At 41.1% G+C, this 14,312-nt stretch overlaps 1 protein-coding gene across 6 annotated transcripts in view; it reads right to left on the bottom strand.

Annotated features, from left to right (window-relative positions):
• Positions 1–4,771: 4,771 nt before the first annotated feature.
• The window catches only part of mllt10 (MLLT10 histone lysine methyltransferase DOT1L cofactor), a 34,277-nt gene continuing 24,736 nt past the window's right edge, over positions 4,772–14,312 (bottom strand). For 4 of the 6 annotated variants that reach the window (XM_087789029.1, XM_087789031.1, XM_087789034.1 and 1 more), the window contains 8 exons: positions 11,776–11,893; positions 9,381–9,465; positions 8,346–8,545; positions 7,830–7,970; positions 7,698–7,753; positions 7,328–7,617; positions 6,724–6,814; positions 4,772–6,550 (listed from right to left, as the gene is read on the bottom strand). In XM_087789029.1, coding sequence (XP_087645155.1) covers positions 6,317–6,550; positions 6,724–6,814; positions 7,328–7,617; positions 7,698–7,753; positions 7,830–7,970; positions 8,346–8,545; positions 9,381–9,465; positions 11,776–11,893 — 1,215 coding nt within the window. In that variant the 3' untranslated portion in view covers positions 4,772–6,316. Of the gene's footprint in view, positions 6,622–6,723; positions 6,815–7,327; positions 7,618–7,697; positions 7,754–7,829; positions 7,971–8,345; positions 8,546–9,380; positions 9,466–11,775; positions 11,894–14,312 lie in introns of all 6 variants that reach the window. The other 2 variants (XM_087789030.1, XM_087789032.1) reach the window with 2 other exon arrangements.

Here is a 14,312-nt window from a genome sequence, read left to right as displayed (position 1 = left end):
AATGTGGTTTGTAAATATTTTTTAATTGTTTACATTTATTTAATTATGAAAAGGAATACATTATTTTTTTTACTTTTTCTTAAATTTTAATTTTAAGAAGTATAAATCTATGAAGTAATCAAGCGTCATACTCGTAGTTTCACGTGTGACTTTACAATACAAGTACAAAACTGCATGATGATTAAAATGGCAGCCAAAAAAGAAAGAATGTGGTCCGAGTGATTTTAATTGAGTGAATAAATAATTTAGTACTTTGGGTTCAGGTCATGTGGTGAAGCCACTGCAGTCATGACCTGCTCAACCGTCCAGACTGGAGGTCTCCAGATAAGGCCAGACAAGTATGTTTGTTATAGTGTTTAATTTTTAAAATATAAACGTAAACAATAATAAAAGCACAACACGATTTGCATTCCAACTGTTTGTAGTGTCAAAAGTGTATAGTAAAATAATACAATTTAAATTATTACATTTGAGATTAGATAAAGTGAATCGCAATAGATTACATGACAAAACCGTTTTTAAAAGTAAGTTTTATGGTATATTTATTCTCTTTTATCAGCTCGAGACAGACTCGTTCGCCGCCGCCTCACTCCCGGAGCTGCATTTCCCCTCCACACACGAAAGGGGAAAAGCAGAATCGAGAAAGCCGTAAATTTCCGCTCATTTTTCGTCAGTAAATACGAACAAAATGCGTCTCTGAGAGACAATTGAGTTGTTCTAAGAATGTGACTAATTTAGAGTTTGTGTTTTGGGGGTTTTCGCTTGTTTTCTAGCGTGTATCGCGATCAGCGGGTGCGGGGCGAGGAGCTGCCCGGCGGAAGAGACGCTCTAGTCGGCCTGAAGATCGACGGAGGCACCGCTGACTCCCGGGGAAGGCTCTATGCAGGCGGCAGCGGAGATCGGCCATTTTTACGACCATATGTAGTTGCGTATGTGCAAGTGTTTTACAATATAAACCAAATAATGTTCGATATAGCTTAACTCTTTATATTCCTACCTAAAAGTTACATATAATAGTTTTAGTTAAAAACAAATATGTTAAGAAAACTAATACAACTAGAAAGCTATTAACGTAAATGGTGTAGAAATGGAACTCGGGGTAATTCTTCTTCAAGTACTTTTCATTTTTATTACTATATTTTATGTTATTGTGATTTTACAATTATATGGAAACGTGACCAAACCAAAGGTGTAGCTGTAAAATCGCTTTAACTGTTAATATTTGGGGTTTTATATTTGCAAAAATAGCAGAAATCGATCTTAATAATTGTTCGAGTTTATTGTTTACCTTTTTACACCTGTGCCGCGCTTCACTGGGGTCTTCAGTCACATGACAATCATTTAGTGGTCTGTGAAGTTGCCCACTTAGAAATACAGGACGACCCATTAAAAACGAATCAATAAAGTTAAGTAAATATCGATGTAGAAATTGCAGGTTTTTAAATAAAATAGGTTTGAATCCCAAAACAGTTTTAAAAAAATAAATCTAAAATACACCGTAGAACCAGATAAAGTCAGTCAAAATTGATTAAAAGGTTACTAAATATAACAATATATTGTTACAGGTTACACTATTTATTTAAAATCTGAATCACATCCACTGCCCGTATTATGTGTTCTGAAGGTTTTACACCTGAAGAAATATTATTATTATTAAGTGGCTCCAAAGCGAGTCAACCGGTACTGAGTTCTAGTCGACTCGCTTTGGAACCACTTGGATAACCATGATCTGCATGAACGAGAACCTACACTGACTTTATTATTATAACCACCGTGGATAAAAGTGACGTAGCAGTCAAATGGTTCAACGGGATCCTTCCACCTCTCCGGACCCTGATGGCTCCGGTGGGTTGGGGACCTCTGGCAGCTGAAGGAGGTCTCAGGCCGGGATTAAAGTTCCTAATGGCAGCTGCTCCATAATGATTTACGCTGCATTACTGTACACAGTGACACGACCTCCTCCTGCTCTAATGGTTTATTACGCCACACTTTATTGCTCTTTGCCCCGTCTTTGAGGCTGAGGTCTCATTACATAATTGAGCTGAATCACCAAACCTGTGCAGAAATAACTAGTGGCAACTTGTTTTATGGTTTGACTTTTATATTAGTGGACCTGAAGTAATTTAATAGAAACATTACCTCTGATCAGTTCAATGAACCGCTTGCTGGCGAAGGCATCAAGGATGGTTCCATTTCCCAGGATGCTCGTCAACCAGTCTTCTTTGCAACAGTTTGATTTTGTTTTTGTTTGTTTATTATTTTCAAGTACCACAAGGGACATAAAACAAAACATTTTTAGGTGAAGCTTGACGTATATAAAAGCCTTACCCCATAGCATTAGCATGAAACTAAAGTTTTCGCATTAGCTTTAGCTTTTTTTGTGGAAATAATCTCAAAACTTTCTGAAAAATTCTGATAATCTTGCGCCGATTATACAAAAAACATACTATTTTTTTTGCACCCCTCTGTATATTTTTATTTCATGTTTCATTTAATAATATATAGAGTATATATGATCTTAATGATTCAATAAAACATTTCATTGAGTGGCATAATAATCATAAATATTATATTAGTAGACCAGTTGTATAAATATTTACACACTAAAGGTTGTAGCTATTTAAATTAGGAAAACTAAAATAAAAGTTATCACACATTACAACTTCTTCTAGAATTTGTTTTCTTTTCTTCCAGTCATTTAGTTTTCTAAATAAAATTGAAGTCAACAGTTAGCAAGGATGCTTGAGCATGTGTGTGTGTGTGTAATTTACTTGCTAGCAAAGTTAGCTTTAAAAGTTGGGTCCAAAAAAATAGAAAACTTTTCTTTTATAGGGCCAATGTTATCTTACGAAAAATACAACATAAAGCACATGGATAATTACTTTGTCGTAAACCTTTATAACCCGTTAAGAAATTAATTTTAAAAAAGTGTGTACTCATTCAGTAGCAACCGCCATGCTAATGTAGATTAGTTTATAGCTAGTTAGCATTTAGCACCTAGATTGTTTTTAAAACATTTTATTTGATGTTTTTTGTTAAGACAAAACGAGTTATGTGATCGTTTTTCACATCAATAGACAACTTAAAACACAAAATAAAATAAAATAAAATAAAATAAAGGAATAAAAAGTGGTAAGCAACTCTAACCAAGGGATTGTGCAATTCATCAGGAAATTGACCGTCCGGGCTGAAGCTGTAGATGCCCCACATTTGTGCAATCATCCCAGGCTTATCCCTCCTATTGTGTGTGTGTGTGTGTGTGTGTGTGTGTGTGTGTGTGTGTGTGTGTGTGTGTGTGTGTGTGTGTGTGTGTGTGTGTGTGTGTGTGTGTGTGTGTGTGTGTGTGTGTGTGTGTGTGTGTGTGTGTGTGTGTGTGTGTGTGTGTGTGTGTGTGTGTGTGTGTGTGTGTGTGTGTGAGGTGTGTGTGTGTGTGTGTGGGTGTGTGTGTGTGTGTGTGTGTGTGTGTGTGTGTGTGTGTGTGAGCCCTCCACACCATGGCTTAGTCGTGTTGTGACTCCGCGATCAGGCACCTGGTCAGCCAGCACATGGGGGTCCTCAATCAGCTGGTAAGCCTCTCACCCCCTCAGGGAGGGTGATCAATGATGGACATGGCAGCTCTGCTGTGTGTGTGCCGTTACAAGGGCAGCCTTCTGATGTGGAAGCCTTATAAAAAGAACGACAATGTGTGTGTGAAGGGGTGGCTGCTATTTAAACAGTGGTGGTTTGATTGACAGGGTTGATGGTGTGTGTGTGTGTGCGGGGGGTGGGGTTTTTTTTGGAAGGACAGTGTTGTTGAATTGTGTGTTTCTGTCCTGGAGAATGTGATGGTGGTGGAGGTGGGGTCACGGGCACCCCCACAGCCCCCCAAAAAAAACGGGGGTGTTGCAGGAGAAAAGTGAGCTTTTAATTACCAGGGCAGAAGCAGATGTAGCGGAGTGGAGCCCCCACCTTGAAAGATACACACACACTGGTGTTTCTTGGCAGCTGGAAGTCATCAGCTGCGTGTGTGTGTGTGTGTGTGTGTCGACAGGAACCTGGGAGCACGGTGTTTCACTAAAAAGATGTTCAAAGCAAAGGTGATTGAAAACAAACCAATATTATACAATATATAATATTCAACTCAAACTAATTATTAGAAAGATAAATAATGATCTTCATATCATGTATTTTCAATATATATATACGAATAAGAGTCATTATCATAGTTTAATTATTTCCATATAATTTGGTTATGTTTATGTAATTATTTAAATTTAATTCTCATCACACACTACAAGCCCATTGTGCACTGCAACAATTTAAGCTCTAATAACACCCAGACTGCATAGGTGAGCAATTATGTTTCCCAAGGGGCCACATTGAATACCATCTGTTGTAAGGGGCCCAAAATAAAGCAAGGAAAAGTATAGAATCATTTTATTACATCAAGCTAAATATGCAAAAATATTTTGGTAACGTTTTTCTATTCTTTTTGTGTCATCTTATGTCATTCTTTTATTCTTCACTGACACCACACACATGGCAATAAACATTTCTGAAATCTGATTTAAAAGCTTCTTATTTTCCGAATGCTTTATAATAACCTACACATAGTCATTCTTAGAGACTAATAATTAGAAATAAATTCAAAACAAAAAGGTTTCTACATGATCTTTGACCTTATGAGGGCCACATGACTACAGGGCCATACTTTGACCAGGTCTGACTAGGAGGGGAACTCTTAAGACTCACTGATGAAAAAAACAAAAACATCCGACAGAAACACAAAGGCTTGTTATGAAATCCAGAGTTTTTTTTATTTATTTTGTGATGTCAAATACGTTGGAAAGACTCGTTTCTACTGGTAAAAAAAACAGCTTCACACAAGTGTGCGATGGAAACACATTGCCACTGTGAGTATAAAATGAGTTTTATGGTGCAAAACCTTAGAAAGAAGAAAAGAAACACGTCCCTGCACATATAAAAATAAATTAATACTTTGTGTGTCCAGTCACCGTCAAACTTTTTTTTTTTTTTTTTCATCTGGTCCTAAAGATTCACACGTAGAAACCGAGGCGTCGCCCGCTTTGCCTTCACGCCCGGTTACAATCACTATGTACAACCCATGAAAAGCTTTATGTACAATTGAAGAGGTAAAAACTTGTGCCACTAAACAACCCCCCCTTACCCGCCCCCCCCCTCAGCCAACCAATCAAGTAGCTTTGAATCACACGACAGAACAGAAGTCAATACGCGCCGACAGATCATTTGGAAGGACAAACTCTACACAGTAGTACACGAATGTTAAAAATCCACCGGGCTTTTAAAATATATCTTCTTGTGCCCATTATACAAACAAAACTCCAAATAAATAAACACACGTTGGCTTTTACAACGACAAACGCAGCAGAACAACATTTCAGTGAACGTCAAGAGACGAGTGTGGTTTTTCATCTGTGGCGAGGCAGCAACAATTTGGAGCAAAGCAGGTAAATGACAAGAAGAAGGGCCCACATCTCCCCCCCCCCCCCCCCTCTGGCCTCAGGCACTTTTGGGTTTTTTGGACCCTGACTGGCCGGTCCTGACTGCTTAAGATTGTTTTAGGTCCTGATAGGCTGGTCCCGCTTGGAGAGGTAGGTGCGACGAGGGGGGGCCCACCCAGGAAGATAAACCTGCCGCTTCACAGTTCGTCTACAGCTCCACGTCCCTGAGTGAGCTCCCGGGGGTTCTGGCCCCCCTGGATGAGGAAGCGAGAGTCAGGCTTCTGCGGGCGACCGGGACCGGGTCGGCTCAGTGACATCACACGGCCGTTTTTTTGGCGCAGAGCGACAAGAGCGAGGAACAGAAAAGAGAGAGGCCACGTGCGGGGACTTCCTAAACCCCACGTTTCCTCCGGGGAACAGTGCGAGACAGATGTGGGACTCTGCTGCGCTTCGGAAGATCGTTACTATAAATATACTCAAGTAGCTTTTTTTTTCATGTTTGCATTTGTAGTTCTGTGTGCTGATAGCAACATTGGTGTTTGGATGAGACCCCTGAGAGTGAAAGAGCAGACTGAGGGGAGGTGGGGGGGGGGGCTCTTGAGGACAGCAGTTCGGACTTTTGTTGGTGGCGACCAACGGGAGAGACAGTGAAAGGGAACTTTAAATAACTTGGTAAACTCACCTGTCAAGTGAAGGGTTAGTGCTAGAAAACAAAAATCAACAGTAGCTACCAGGAACAACAAGTCTTAGCTTAGACACTCGCCTACACACCAGTAGAAAACCAACAGGAAAAAAAACAACAAAAAAACGCTACACTTCAGCCTTAACTGGACACGTGACGGTTCAGAACCGTATCATGTCTTGCCCTGCCCGGCCAGGCCCACCGGCTTCTCCGCCAGCCGCAGCTTCTGCTCCCCCCAGGCCGGCGCGTCCGAGCGCTGCAGAGCCAGGAAGGGGTTGGCGCTCGTGGCGCTCTGGCCGAGAGAGGCGGTCAGCAGGTTGTTGACGGGCAGCTGAGGGGAGGAGAGGGCCCGCGGCGGGCGGGGGGGGGGGTCCAGATGCTGCTGCTGCAGAAGCTGCTGTTGCTCCTGAGGAGGAGGAAGGAGAGACGGAGGAGGTGAACGCGGTGCAGTCAAAACAAGAGTTAATGAAAGTTCTCCTACGAAGAAAGAAAAAGACAGAGAGAGAGAGAGAGAAATGGATGAGCTTCTGACCGAAGTGTGTGTGTGTGTGTGAGTGTGTGTGCGAGTGTGTGTCTTACCACTGAGGGCTGTGTGGAGAGCAGCTGCTGGAGCTGCTGCTGCTGCAGGTAGAGTCTCTGCTGGTCAGACAACAGGCCGAGTCGAGCAGCGCTGACGGAACAAAACAAGGCAACTTAACTTCCACTCGAGACACTAGAAAAGCAACTTTGCAGAAATACTAAAAAAACAACAACTGACGGGAGTAAACAAGGAGGTCTGATGGTAGATTAAAAAAAACAACTAATGGGCACATGTCGTCGAGCCTGTCAATCATCTCACCTGGTCTTTCCTGACGCTGCTGTGCTGTGATCCATGTGTGCAAGAAGCCAAGAACAAATGCGACATCATGCCATTAATATCACAACAACTACAGGAGAACGACAATCTTTTGACGAGCACTGACTGCGATCAAAATAATGAACCTTTATTGACAAGGTTGTTTTGGACGAGGGGGGTCCAACGAAATCACACGAGGGGCAAAAATCTTTTGTTCTCTTTTGTGGGCCCAATAAAAATATATAGGCTCAATGTAGCTTAAGTATGTCAACGTCGTTTTCACTTCATTAAGAAGTTATTTTCAAGAACATCTTCTCGTCTAATCCATCAGGATTATTGATGATTTACCCGTTATTAGCAGCTGATCCAGTAGTGTGGGTGTGGGGGCCGGCGGTCCCCGCGGGGTTCTGGATCACTCCGTTCAGGGCCCCGACGATGCCGCCCAGGCCCAGTGAGCCGGCGGCGCCGAACGCTCCCATCAGCCCCGCCACGCTGCCGAGTACGACCGGGGCGTTCCCCGCCGCCGCTGCCACCCCGTTCAGCTGCGCCTGAGGTGGACTCTGGGACACGGAGGGGGGCGTGGACAGGGAGGAGGTGGAGCCTGTGCTGCTGTGCCCGCCACAGGACGCAGTGTCCTGCTGGCACACACACGACACGTCAGGTTAAGTTGTCCTTCTGGTATGTGGACGAAGAGCAGAAAACTCTTTTCGTTTCTTACTTGAGCAACTGCAGGTAAAGATGAGTCCGTGCCTCCGAAGTGTGAACCTTTTATATCTGCATAACGACCCCACAATTCAATGTTAAGCAAAAGTAAATAAGTAATAATACAGTTGGATTTAGGCGAGTCTACCTGATGAGGATGTGAAAGGCACCGAGAGCTGGGCACTGAGGAGCTGCAGTCTCTCCTTCTTCATCGTCAGAGTTTTGATCTGATCTTCAAGCCTCCGGTTCTCCTCCTGCAGCTGATGGAGCGACTTCAACATCCCCACCACTGAGAGGAGAAACATCCCTTTTAAAAACCACAGTTTTACATTTGCTCTCACTCCGATCCCGACAAAGTGATTTTGGATTCTGTGCAAGGTCTCATCATTTATTTATATATATATATTAAATTACATCCACATTTATTAATTTAAATGCTTTTTTGTTAAGTATTGTAATGGTTTTTCTTCCACTGCCACCACTTATAAGGAGAGAAAAAAAGCTTCAAAAGGGGAAAACCGTTGAACCCATTCACAGAAAAAAAGAAAAACAAATTGGGGCCCCATTATCAGAACGTGTGTGATTGACAGGTTGTGGCCCACAGGCCCGGGCCTGCCTTCACCGTCTATCTGAAGGGTCTAAACGTCATCCGTTCGACGCTCACCGTCTCCTTGCGTGCCCTGCTGCAGCAGGAAGTTCTGGCCCTCGTTCCACTGCCTCTCCAGGAGCTGCTCTATGCTGGTGGCCACCGGGGGCATCGTCTCGCCGCCGCCGCCGCCTCCCCCCGGCCCTAGCAACCCGAGCGCCGGCCCCGGCAACGACCCTGAGGAGTCATAGCGAATCTGCAGGCCACCGAGTGGAGAGCTGAATGGAGAGGAGAGAGTGCGTGGATAGAAAATGAGAGATGGAGAGGTCAATGGGGGAGATTAACGGCCCAACATAAACGTCAGGCAAACACAGACACTGCTGGCTATAAAACTACATCAATTTGTTGTTACAGTGGCCTCTAATGAAAAGAGGCCAGCGTCGCCGTCTGAGCGCGGAGGAGAGCGAGGGATGGAGAAGGATGGTTGAGAGAGACGTGCAGGTTAGGAAGGTAGACAGCGGAGCGTCATAATACAATGAATTCTTAAAGGACGTGTTGACAGGTGTCTGATATCGGCCAGTTATTTGATTTTAATGTCATCATTTTGAAAAAAAAGACCTACAAATAAGGTCAGTTACCAAGAAAAAAAACCTGAAAAATGAACCGACCTGATCAGGTAAAATCTCCCATCACATTAATGTACAAAATATTTAAAAAAAAAACATTTGTGTCATAAATATTCCTGAGCGTTCCATGAAAAGAGCAGACGTCGGTCAGAGAGTCGGTCCATCTGTGATTAAAGGAGGTAAAAATATTCCGGCTGCAGTTGAAGGACGGTTAGCACCTTCAAACACAGAGGTTATCGTTGGCTGACGAAGCGAGAATTGCCTGTAGGGGAAGAAGCGAGGGGAGCGTGCATGTGTGTGTGTGTGTGTGTGTGTGTGGATGTGTGTGTGTGTGTTTTGGTGCGCAATGCAAGAGGAAGAAAGAGGAGACGAGGGGCCAGCAAAAGGAAAAGCAAGAGAGGGGGATGGGTGCAAGGGGGGTCCAGCGAGGAATGTAAATGGGATGGAGGGAGGGGAAGCATCTGTGTCTGTGAGTGTGTGTGCTCACCGCGGGGTGGTCTGCGGAGAAGATCGTACGGAGAAACCCTGTGCTCCAACGCCGCCACTGCTGGTGCCGTCTACCACCTCTTGATCTACACACACACACACACACACACATTTTAGTTTCGATTCTGCGTCAACACACACCAGTGGAAAACATGGAGAAGAACAACAGTGTGATCATAACAATGGAAATATGCATAATATTCCAACAACATTATTGAATAAATGTTCAATATTTGCCAAGACTAAAGCCTAACGTTGATTCTGCTAATAAAATGTAATTAAATGTTTTTCACCCTGAATAAAAATTAGGATTACTTGGAATTGTGCTCTTTTGTTTTGGAAAGTTCAATTCTTGACTTCATAAATCATAATATTTATTATTTTAATATAAGTATCAAGACAAGTTTAATTATATATACTGTGTGTGTGTGTGTGTGTGTGTGTGTATATATATATATATATATATATATATATATAAATAGATATAAATAACAAACACCTTTTTAATTGAATCGTAGTGTCAACATATTATACTTCAATGTTTGCAATACTTCTTTTTTTTAACAATTTTGAAATTAAAACATTCACAGGTTGTTGTTTTTTCTATAAAAACTGTCAGATACATATCAGTATCGAGTGTTCCTTAAATAGGAGCCATATGAAATTCCTATTTAGTTTTTTTTTTAAACACAAGAAATTCCAGAAATTGCCTTTAATTACATTTAATGTGAGGATATATGTGCTTATTTGTATTTATTAATAATCATAAATAATTGCGTTTGTGGGTATTGGCACCAATTGTATTTGTACGTTTAAAATAAATCACCTGCATGTTCTCAACTTGAGTTGTTTTACTCACAAAAGCCACTCTCACTTCAATTAAACTTACGTACGATTTGACAATTTTAGAACGAGCTGGTTTAAGGATGGAAGCGTTTGAGACCCAAGGTGAGGACGACGTTGAGGTGAGGTCGAGGACATTTTAAGAGCAAAATGCCGTTTTAAAAATCTAAGCCTGTGGACACAATAAGTACTCGGCAACGGCAAGACTAATTAACTTCCTTTGACACAATTGTGCACGCAGACATGCGAGAGTGCACGTGCACGTGCACACGCGCACGCACACACACACACACACACACACACACACACCCTCACTACTCTCTGTGTCCACCTCCTCCCGTCGGGCCTGTCGCCAGACGCTTCTTTTCATTTTCCTCAACAAGAGTAATGAATCACACATGCACACGCAAACGCACACTCTCGCGCTCGCACACTTGCACAAACTCCCCTCTACTTAAGACAGTCAATCCAGGCTTTTACCCCACCGGGTCACCACTCTAGTACGGGCGCTCGCCTTCCATTTTCAAGTCGTTGCTCCTTCTAACCCCTTTCTGTCCGCGCACCTCCCTCCACACACTCCGCGGGACCGACTGTGGCCAAAGTAAACAGGTCGGGCTCGTTCAAACACACATGCGCGAGGCTTCTGGTCCGTGCCGACGCAGATTTACAACCGTGTCACCGATGAGACCCACGTCGCTCTCTAACTCAACGCAAATTACTTCATTCGAATACATTCTTTCAGGAAATGTGCGTTATTATGCATCAACTCTTTTACATGGTTAAGTGTAAATCTGGTGATGCCTTAAAAAAATATTTGCATACATTCTTTAGGTTGATCAACCAAATGCATGGAGAAAACTTTCATATTGTACATTTTAAAAAAGACCACACACACATGAAGTATTTAATATTTAAACTCAATAATTTAGTATCTTAATTAAATATAGCAAAACTGGTTTAAATATTGAAAATTGGAAAAAGTAAAGCATTTGCAAATAAATTATAATTAAATTATGAAATGTTTCACTTGCTTTTTTATTTTTATTTTGATGCAACACACACTCACACACACACACACACACAACTCTATAGAGAAATGAACAAAAGGCCACTTCACACACACACTGAAAGAGCAATTAAAGACTAAAAGCATGCATAGCATACACACAAAAAGAAACAAAAGCAAAAACAGAAGTATAGAAAGTACAAGCGCACACACACATACATACACACACACACACACACACACACACACACACACACCCACCCTGTGGCCCTGTCATTCAGGCTGATTAGCAGGTTGACCTGCAGGTCAGAGTGGATCTGGCTCTGAAGACTGCTGACCGGCAGCAGGAACTACCCATCGTCCTCCTCCTCACACTTAGACTCTGCTTTTATTCTCACTCACCACCAACAGATGTCTTGCATCAGGAAGTAACGACTCTGGTTACTGAAACTACTACTACTCCCTTATCAGCTCTTTTCACATCCGACAAACGCACCGGATCCTTAGTTCCTTGAGAGTTAAGAAGATTCCCTCAAACAAGTCTTACCTGCTGGTGAGGCCTCTGACTGAGCGATGAGCGCCGCCATGGCCGAGTTTGGGTTTAGTCGATTGCCAAACATATGTGAGGGGGCCATGTTGAAGACGGAGCCCGGGAGACCACTGGCCTGATGGACACAAGCAGGGAAATGTTACATGTATTACCATTTAATTAATGCATTATATCACATTAAATATCTCGCTTCATCTTGAGAATCTGATGTAAAATACATAATATTTTATTTCCACAAATTCTATTTTAATGTTAAATATTTCTCGAATAGATATTCACGTGTAAAAAAAACAACAACAATATTTGCAATAAGTTCTCAAAAATGGCCATCATTAGAAGTACGTTTTTTTCTTATGACAAATGAAAGGAATAAAGTTCAGCAACGTCAAGTTAATTCTAAATCAATTTATGGAAAAAAAGCTTGAGACCAAAAACTTAGATATATTCATAATAAAAGATCAAGAAAAAAAAAAGATTTTATTTGTTTCACACAAACAAAATATTCCTTAACATAATTATATATATATATATATATATATATATATATTTATAATAACAATCGTAAATTGTGGACTGAAACGGTTCATTAAAAAGATTTAATAAAAAAATAAAAGAATTAAACTGTGGAGTTGACAAACTATTGGATACTTGTCAAAATAAAACATTAATAATGATGGTATTACTATAGGATCCCCTCTGAGGCACTCAGTGATTTTAGGATAGGATTAGCATTGAAGTACTGTGAGGTGGTGAGTCATGTGTGTCAGGCACACCTTTGTTTCCGGGCCTGATTGGCAGATTCAATTTACCTCGGGTCAGTCGATGTGTGCGTTCGTCAATGCTAGCTTGTGATAATAAATCTAATTAATAAATAAAGCAAGACTCCAGCTGATGGTCACAGTTTGCCTTATCTTTCACTTATTTAATTAGTTACCTCTGAGACTTGCATATCTTTGGCCTTGATTGCGGTTTTTATTCATTCATTCGTGATTTAAAGTCTCATTTCTCTTTTTTCAGTGAGTTTGTAATTTATATGCAATAGTCATTGCTGACCATCAAGCACTAGTTGCACATATTAATTTATACAGTGACAAAAGCTGAACACACACACATATATATATACACAAATATTGAAGAATTTAGAAAATAATCGAGAGCTTACTAAAATAATTGCCGCAGCTACGAAATTAATTTAATATAATCCGCTGGTCTCTTTGTTGACATGACAATTAGTTCATCGTAGAAACTATAGATATACAGAAGGGAAGCTAAACAGTTTCCATAACATAGTAGTGCTGACGTAACAATTGTGTCTTTACAATCTTTCAGCCATGAGAATATTTTAGTTTTAATAAATATTTCCTGATGACTTGAGTGTAATTTGAAAATAAATAGAATTAAAAGGGCAAATTCTGCAAACTATAATAACATGTGAACATAGATTCACGCTAAAAGAAAAAGATGTAGTAAACTAGAACCAATTATTCGTGAACTACAACTGATAATTATATCATGAGTCCCTAAAACTACCAACATCCAACAGCTTGTTGTTTTGGGGCAAACATGGGACCTGAAGCGCCTCAGCTCCCCAATACTGTGCCGACATGCTGACAAAGTGTTTCTGATGCATGGAGTTTAATCCAATTAAGGCATTTCCCCAAAAAGGAACCATGTAGTGAGGCCGGGGCGAGTCACACATTGGGAACATCTATAGAAAACAAAATGGCAGACAAAAGCTTTAGGAACTTTCACATTATATTTCGCCGAATTTACTTCAGTCATTTAAAAAACGCATACAGTTGAGTGTATTAGGATGTACTGAAGGAAAGTTTCACGTGCTGTAAAACTGTTTAACCAAAACAACAGCGTCAGTCAATCACACGGAGAGAAAAGGTCTTTGACGGAGCGGTTTGACTGCTTTCTTTGATATTCTTATGGAGGCGAGAGAACTAGTGCTGGACAAGGTTGTAACCATAAAAGCAGTGAATGGGTGGAAAGTACACACGAGAAAATTAAGTTTTTATGATGTGCATAGAAACCTTGCAGAACCATTTAGGAACCTGTGCCTCTCATTTTCTTTTCTGTACTAGTCTAAGACGCTACTTTTTCCATCTTCACCTCAGAGCATTTCCCTGGTTCAGTGCAGTAAAAAAAAACACCTTCAAGAATATTAGGGAAATGATTACCAGAATCCAGAGCTTACCATGCATTTATGCAGCGTGTAATTTATACGTTCAATTTGCATAAATCTATCTTTAATCTATCTCCGAATAATCCCATATTAGAAAATCATGGCAGTGTTGCATCTTAAATGCAATCGTTAAATCCCTGTTAAATGATGTCTCAGAACAGCACCGCTGAATCCCCACCAACACAATCCAAACAGCCACCAACATTGATACTGGTATTTAACATTAAATCTTTTACATTCATCCCTTTCCATTACTACAGGACTTCGATGACAGTAGGCCGTCATCTACGTATATTGACTGATCTACAATGTTAAACCGGTTTAAAATAAGTGAAGCATGGTC

The sequence above is a fragment of the Callionymus lyra genome, chromosome 4 (genome assembly GCF_982586985.1).
Source record: "Callionymus lyra chromosome 4, fCalLyr1.hap1.1, whole genome shotgun sequence".
NCBI lineage: Eukaryota > Metazoa > Chordata > Actinopteri > Syngnathiformes > Callionymidae > Callionymus > Callionymus lyra.
This window is presented reverse-complemented; position numbering and strand designations above follow the sequence as displayed.